The sequence below is a fragment of the Anoplophora glabripennis genome, unplaced genomic scaffold (assembly GCF_000390285.2).
Source record: "Anoplophora glabripennis isolate ALB-LARVAE unplaced genomic scaffold, Agla_2.0 scaffold1077, whole genome shotgun sequence".
Lineage (NCBI taxonomy): Eukaryota > Metazoa > Arthropoda > Insecta > Coleoptera > Cerambycidae > Anoplophora > Anoplophora glabripennis.
Window position 1 is genome coordinate 61,672 of NW_019417863.1, and position 8,660 is coordinate 70,331.

An 8,660-nucleotide genomic window follows, 5' to 3' on the forward strand; every position below is an offset into this window, starting at 1 on the left:
TGATAAAACACGTACAGAAGTTCTTGGCGCATTTTCCATTATTTGTTGGACATTTTCTTTTAATTCTTCAGTCCGCTTTTTAGGTCGGCCGCTTCCTTCTTTTCTTGTTACACTGCCCGTTTCACGAAAAACATTAACACAACGCTGAACTGCACTTTGAAAAATTTTGTACTCAACAACGCCGGGAAATTGATTTTGAAATTCTATGAAACATTCCTCAATAGAATACTTCCATATTCCATCAATCTTGCGTCCATTTCTAAAGTAGGACTCTATGATAAACACTTTTTGTTCTTGAGAAAACACCATTTTAAACGCTTTTTAAAACGAAAATATTCAAATTGATAGCGGCGATATAGCGCTTTGACAGATGACGTTTAAGTTCATTTGCTATACGCTACGCCCTACGTCCAAATTTTCAGAACCAACTTGACCACGTTTTTATTTGAACGCTCGTTATATATATCAAAAACAGAGTTGGTCCCAGTATAGAACCTTGAGGTACGCCATGTTTAATGTTTTTCAAACAAGGTTTTATATTATTATGGATTACAAATTGCTGACGACTTGTGAGGTATGACCTCATCAATTCAAGACTATCGTGTGTAAACCCATATAATCTTAATTTATCGATGAGAATATTATGTGCTACACAATCAAATGCCTTTGTAAGTCCGAAAACTGGGAGCACACATATTCATCCTTTTCAAAACCCTCGTTTATATATTCAATCAGTTTGTCTGTAGCTAAAGTGGTGGAACAGCTATTACGAAAGCCATATTGATGAGGATTAAATAATAATTTATTTTCAAAACAATTTAAAGTTGACATTTTAGAAGACATTCAAAAATTTTGGGTTTCGTTATGTAATGCGTGAATTATCAGGACATATTTTAGAAAATCGTATCATCACCACCTTAAAGGCGTACTAATATTTCTCTTATTGATTATCTAACATTTTTAAATATGATAAATAATAATTATTGTAACTAAAATGATTTCTTACTTCTGAATCCTACTCTCGCTACCCAAGGATAAGCACCAATTCCATTATATCCTTCGCCCTGTACTTGCGATGTTCCACACCTTTGACCGTCCACCATTTTCCCTGGTGTCAGAGTGGCTGCTTCGCTAGCTTGCGGACAACATATTAGACCCGAACCCTGGTAACCACAGCTTAGTTCACTGATACTGCAAGGTTTGTTTTTCATTAATATTTTTCCAATATTATTTCTATCTAAATTTCCTTATTTTTGTAATTTTACCTCTTAGTGAGAAAACATTCGTTGTTTATTAAATTATTTAAAATGGGACACGATGACAGAGGAACACATTGACTGCTGGCGGGACAAAACGTTGACCTTTTACTGAGGCGGTTAATATCCTCACTGTCCTGTTGTAAACTACTCTGCACATTCGATACATCTGAAAATATGAAAAGCAAATGTTATAATAATTTAATCACAAGTAAAACAATAACTACACATAGTATTTCCGAATAGTTGCCATAAAATTGCTTAAGAAATAGAGAATACATAGTGAGATAGATAAATAAGCAATTTCGATTTTGTTGTTTTACAATTTTATTTGAAGAGCTAAAATAGAAAACATATATTCTAAAGTTATTGTCTGTTCATTGTTCCTTCTTGAAATTTTTTATTTTGTGTTTGACTCTTTTTTGTGCCATTTCACTGTTTTTACTTTGGGCTATTAAGCACATCTAAAGCAGGACTATAATAAAACCTGAGTAATTAGGACGTTAAATTTATGATCTGCTTTGAATTTGAGCTCGCAATAATTTATAACAATGTTGTATTAAGTATAAAAAATTTATGGGGTATAATTGATATGCAGTAAGACATATACAATGTAAAATGAATGCAAAAACTTTGTACTAGCCAGGAACATTATCAACTGTAGAAAACTAAAGTCGACTTTCGATCACACTTCTTGAAGAGTCCGCCAATTCTTGAGTTGGGTTTTCGCTGCCGTTTCTTGCCTTGGGCTTCTAAATTTCAACGATATCTGGTGTCTTGACCTGTCGTCGATGTGGTTCAGTTTATGTTAGTCGTGCTTCGTTTTTTTGTAGATATGGGGCAGAGGTGGGCACCAAAAATATAATCTTTTTGGTCGGACTAGCCGGCTGACCAGCTGGCCCCTTAAGGCCCACCCCAACTCGTACTTTTCGGTCTGATTGTGAGTGATTTTATAGATTCTTCGAGCTCTACGGGCGAGTTCCTTCTGTAGATTGGAAACATGAGTGAAATGTGGTTGTCACACTACACTATTTACCTCCTCTAATGGAATACGGAATCAGAGTTTCACGCAACATTTCGTCTTTCAACAGCTATTATCAATGTTATTCTTTAAATTAAAATATTAATATTTTTGCAACATTAAAATAATGCCATCCTTTTCCTTATCTACTAAAACATAATGTTTATGTTTTCAAACTCCAAAAATGTGGATAATGTCAAGAATTAGATGAACTTTGTTCTTACTAAGGTGTGGGAAATAGTAGAACACGAGCACCATAAGAAAAATTTAATTACTGTAATTTTATGGCTAAATAAATTCATACATAATTGATCATAAAAAATCCATACACTACTTCGGAGTTGTTGGAAAATTACAATAAAACAATCCTATGATTTAATGACAAATAAATTTATGACTGAATTGACAAGAAAAATGAAGACATGAGCTATATTCTTTTAACCAGTTTTAACTTAGAGTAACTAAGATACTTACTTTATATACAAAAGTAATCGTTCTTTTTACATTAATAATTTTGCTTCAAACTGAGGATAACTAAGAATTTTAGAAACCCCTCCTTACCCCAACTAAGCTAGCTTTTTAAAATGCTTACTAATCTGAAACCATGAATCTATAAATGTATTCTCTTTAGAGTCTTCTTTACTTCACTTTGTCTTAGCTAACTTACAATTAGTCTTAAGGGGGCGATTTAGTATGTATATTTTTACCATGTAACAGAGCTTCAGATGAGGACACAAATCGTCGAAGAAACTAACATAATTGAATATTATTATATATCAATGTATTCGCAATGGTTCCCGCTAGTGAGTGAAATAAATTTCAATGCTCATGAGAACAGAAGAATAATTTAAATAAATGCCAAAGTACCTCAATTTTAACCATACTGTTAGTCTGCCAATATATTCCATTTACAACGGAACTAGGTTAGGCACAATAACCAAACTACTTCACTCACTAGAACGGACACCTAGGATCATTTGTATTTAATTTTCAGATTAATATTTATTAATAGTTCTATAATTTGTGTCCTCAAGTGAAATGACAACATTTTATACACGACTCCATTTTTAATATGTATCTAAACTAGAATTGTCGAGTTTCCTACCTATTCACAAGATATTTTTAATTTCTTTCGATATAATTAGTTTGTACACTCTCTCACAGGTGTCGCTACCCTTGAAAATGAAAGTGAAAACACAGAGTTGGTTTATTATAAATGCGTCCTAAAATAAAGCATAATGGTTTAATATTATCTTTGATATACCTAGTAGTACTAAGTAGTACTAAGTACTAAGTAATGATTTTGTAAAGCTTAAATAGTACGAAAATATAACGCATAAAAAACCAATAATATGTACTAATTTTTCTTTATTAAGAATACAGATTAAATTTTACGTACAGGGTGTCCCACATAAAATCGTTATTTATGTTTAAATAAATTTACAGCTTAAAAATTAGCCTGGCTCAGATAGATTTCTTCTTCAATCTACAAATCTACAAATCTTCAAGCTACTTACCGGTAAGAAGGAAACCACTGGATATTTAATGAAAAAAGTTACGACCAAAAAAATTATACATTCTTGAATATAAATATAACTAACACGATTTTAATTTCATATTGTCTTGACAATCAACTTTTGCTTATTTTTAGTCACTTACTATCGAAATAAATGAAATAAACCTCTGAGTTTGGAAACCGATATTAAGAAAACGTTGGGGCAAAAAATTTGAAATTTGGACCATATATAGCCTCACTATTACTCTATTGTGTGCTAAAATTTCAGTTGGTTTCGTTATCCCATTTGTTAGTTATTAATGAAAATGTTGAAAAAATCACGGTTTTCTGCATATAAAATTATTGGTACCTCTCACTTTAACTCGTCGTAATTTTTTTGTTAACTGATAAAAAAAATCCAATTTTTACTAACGATAAGTCGAACTATTGCCTTTAATACTGTAAAGGTCATTTGTCTCAAAAGGTCTTCTTTTTTTATTTTTAAGTGAAACATAAGGGAGTGCTATCTCCGTAAATATGGCATTTTTTAAAAAAAAACTGACAGGTAGCAAATAACTGTAAACAACAATTTGAAAAAATATGTTAAAATAATACAGTTATAAATATGATATTCTTAAAAACAGTATCGGAATGGTCAATTACGGTCACGGTCCGATGCAGAGTATATAGTATAGCCTTTATAACTGTATTATTTTAACAAATTTTTTCAGATTGTTGTTTACAATTATTTACTACTCGAGTCAGTATTTTTCTTTTTTTAAAGAATGCAATATTTATGGACCCCCTTCTGTTTTGCTTAAAAAAAAAAAAAAAGATCTTTTGAGACAAATGACCTTCACAGTACTAAAGACTATAGTGCGACTTATCGTCAGTAAAAATTTGAATTTTTTTTATCAATTAACAAAGAAACTTACGGCGAGTTAAAGTGAGAGGTATCAATTTTATAGGCAGAAAACCGTGATTTTTTCAACATTTTCAATAACTTAATGGGATAACGAAACTAACTGAAATTTTAACACACAATAGAGTATAGTTTTTCCGAAGTCAGTTGAACATGCATAAAAAAACAAGCAATCAAATTGAATGAGTTTCATGGGCGTCCCTAAAAAAGTTTTCTGCTAAAGGTAGAAAATTATAATAATTTGTATATAATGTGTAGAAAATTTTTATTATATGTTCATTTGACCAACAACATATTTTAATTATTTATGTCCTCAAACAATTTTATTATATTGATGGTAAATTTCATTTTGTTCCGTTTCAAAAGGTCTCCAAAATGCCATGTTGTGATAATATTAATAAACAAAATATCCCTCTTATTTCTCCCTTTCGCAATTGTCATATGAATGATTGATAGAAGGTACCTATAGTAAATTAAAATTATCTGAATCACATCAAATTCCGCATTCCCGCACTGCACTGCCAAGCTACTTGTCTAGAACTGAAATTCACGACGCAGTTGACCGAAGCAACTGTATGGGACATTATTTGCCCGCACGCGCATTCTTCAACTGGGCGTATACATTTCTACCAGCTGCACGTTTAGTCCCACCAGACCTCTGTATGGGTATGGCTAAATAAATATGGGAACAAGTTTTTCAAATATTTCAATGCCGAGTTGCTGCGTAGGGACCGAGCCTGGTGCATACCTTGAATGTATGGTTCTTCAATTGACTTTTTCAAATTTTTCACCCTTATGCACCCTTATGAAATTATATGTACCTATATTATTTACCAGTAATTATATTCCAGTCCAACGGTATCTTGCTCAGTCATTTTTTGCAGTGGGAATCATTATATTGGAATTAGATAAGAACAATTTCTTGACGGTCTTACCTGCTAGGGGAATTCCATTACACATCTTGTTAATAATAACTTAAAATTTTAATAATATTTCCCTGATAGATACAATAATAATATATAATATAATATGTTATGCCTATACAATTTAGGGTGGGCCACAAAAAAAACGATTATTTTTTTTTCGTGTCTCCTGTGAAAATATATTAGTTTATCATGTTTTAAGAGCCCCCTCAAAACGTCAGGTCAAAGAAAAAATTTTTTAGAGGTCGTTCAAGATTTTTAAAAATGTCCAAAATCGTCAAATTTAATTTTTTTGTGTTTAATTTTTTTCCCGTTTTTTTATCATTTTCTAGGTTGAAAAAAATCTCGATTCTGAAAGTTTCAAATCGATATTTTAATTTCTAAAGGTCACTCATAATTATTTTAATTTTCAAAGTAGTGTATCTATGTTTTCGAGCGATCTCTAAAAAATAAATATCAACGAACTAATAATTTATTTTTTATTGAATTGAAATTGAAAGATAAAAAATTCAATTTTTGACGATTTTGGAAATTTTTAAAAATCTTGGGACCTCTAAAAAAAATTTTTGAGCTGATTTTTTGAGGGAGCTCTTAAAACATGATAAACTAACATATTTTCACGACACAAAAAAAATCGTTTTTTTTGTGCCACCCTACTATACATATTATTCTCCAAACGTAATTAGTAGCAAGTTAGTATAAGTATATATAAGTAGCTATATATTTTAGTAATTAGGCAGTGTTTTTAAATTAATACGACTCACCAAAGTAAAAAAATAATTCAAGTTATATCATTTTTATTGAAAATAGCAGTTAATTTACATTATCGGATTGTTAATGTGAAAATATAAACATTAGACTGTTGACTATTCCATGTTATACGTGTTTTAAGGTCACTTTTGAAGAAGAAACTACATGTAATTTTAAAAACCGTATTTCTGTTTTTATAATGAAGGAATAGTAATTATAAGATTGTTTAAGCTTATTAACTAAAAATTATTGCCTACCTACTCAATAAAAAAATATTATTGTCCTCGATAATCTATTACTGATTAATAAAATATTTACTCTCTTTCCTTATAAGATTGTATGTACACAAATTGGAGCCGTTCCTGAAAAATCGAGCGAATATGGTTGCAGTGTAAATTATTAGACTTGAAGCGTTGGCGTTGGCCGCTAGAGCAGCACCTGCCGGGGTCCCGTTTCGTGACTCACGCTGGGCGATATTTTTTGTACAAAATCCCGTCCTTAATCAGTCTCAGAAGAAAATGATTTAGTAAAAAGAATACAACTATACCTACTACAACTTTTAATATTATTTCATTGAAATGACATAACCTCGATTCTTTTAAATATTTTTCGGGCACCCAAAAATTTCAGAAAAAACTGTAGGTTTAGTTTTTCGATATTATCGGATAAATAAATTAAAAAATAAAGGCATATAGGTACCTATTACACCCATTACAAATTATTTTTGACAATAAGAACTATATTGTTTTCTTATCGCATTTCACATTTTACATTTTCATTTTTTATCACATTTTCACTATCAACAAAGATGCTCACGTTAACTCTTTTCCAGTAAAATACAATAAATTAATATATTATTTTCTAAGCAATTAACATTTTTTTATTTATAACATGAAGGCTTTACTTGAAATAATATGAGTCATTAAAAACCTACTTTAATGTTGTTTGTTAGAAACTAGATATACGTGAACCCGTGCTGAAAATATTTGTTGCTATTAATTTTATATTTCCTTTGCTTTGTTGCAAAACTTAAATTTTAGATAATTATAATTTCTCCGCTTAGACACACATCCACAGGAACACAATATATCCGAATGGTTTAATAGCATTTTTGTTCATTGTAGTACCTAATACAACAAACTTTTAATTAACACCATATTTATTTCGAGTTTTATTATTTTTTTTAATATTCCCACTTCCTGTGGTCAAATAATTATTATTTCATCTTCTTACCTTAATAAAATGTATACTTGGCAGTCCCTCAATACTAATACATGGGAATAAGGTCATCTGGGTTTGAATCGCAAAAAAAAACATTAATGCAGCTCGTTATTAAAAAAAATAATGATTGCAAAGGTAAGGTTAATTAGCACTATGAATTGATAATTATTACCGTTTGAAGTGACTCACCTAATAAATAATATTCAAGATCAAAGTTTATTTAATACACTTTGTATGTGAATATTAGATGCTATCGATGGAAACCGTTTTCATTGTTAATTTCGGTTCTATTTTTTTACATTTTTTATATAATATTGTAATGTTATTGTCAAGGTAACATTATAATTAGGGATATCCCACATTTTTTAGATTTAATATACGATGTAATTTTTTCACGTTCAGTAAACGAGATTAACAAAACAGGAGTAAGGGAAGTCAATAGTTACGTATGGGTCATTGAAATAATCTCTTTACGATCAGTTTTTCATGGAATCTACTTAAATTTTAATGCATAGATAGATATAATTTGTATTTTACCACTAGCGAAGTGGTTTAATGAATGCACCCTAGCATGGTACCACTAGTGTTCAACGATAGTTAAATAATTAATTTTAACCAAAACGATTTATACAGGGATGGCTAGAAGTACGGAATAAAATTCATATCTTTTGAATGAGTTAATTTTTTTTAAAACGCCGAAACACGTTAACTGATTTTGATATTTTCCCATCTTTCGGATATACAATAATTAATTTTTCTTCAACCCCCTAACCCCCATCTACCCCTACTTTTTTCAAACGGAAACATAAGGCATGAGGGGGCTCGTTGAAAAGCTTATAGAAAACTGAATCCAACCATATCAAATAAACAAGTTTTATTTTTTCAATAGCAAGTTTTTTTTCATTTAGAAATTGAAACAACTAGATAATTTACAAAAATAAACTCAATGTCGCAAATGCTGAAAATGTCCTCCATTCACTATTTGGCATTCTCCAAGACGATAGTAAAAGCTGTCCACAGCATTCTGAATGACTTCAGCTGATAAATTATGCATCTCCGCCCTAATCTTGTT

At 30.5% G+C, this 8,660-nt stretch overlaps 1 protein-coding gene across 1 annotated transcript in view; it reads right to left on the reverse strand.

The window, feature by feature from the left end:
• LOC108913912 (venom protease-like) overlaps positions 1 to 8,660 on the reverse strand; it is a 37,794-nt gene that overhangs the window by 17,251 nt on the left and 11,883 nt on the right. Inside the window, exons 2-3 of the mRNA XM_018719565.2 lie at positions 1,266 to 1,425; positions 1,007 to 1,191 (exon numbers count right to left, since the gene is read on the reverse strand). Coding sequence (XP_018575081.1) covers positions 1,007 to 1,191; positions 1,266 to 1,425 — 345 coding nt within the window. The remainder of the gene's footprint in view (positions 1 to 1,006; positions 1,192 to 1,265; positions 1,426 to 8,660) is intronic.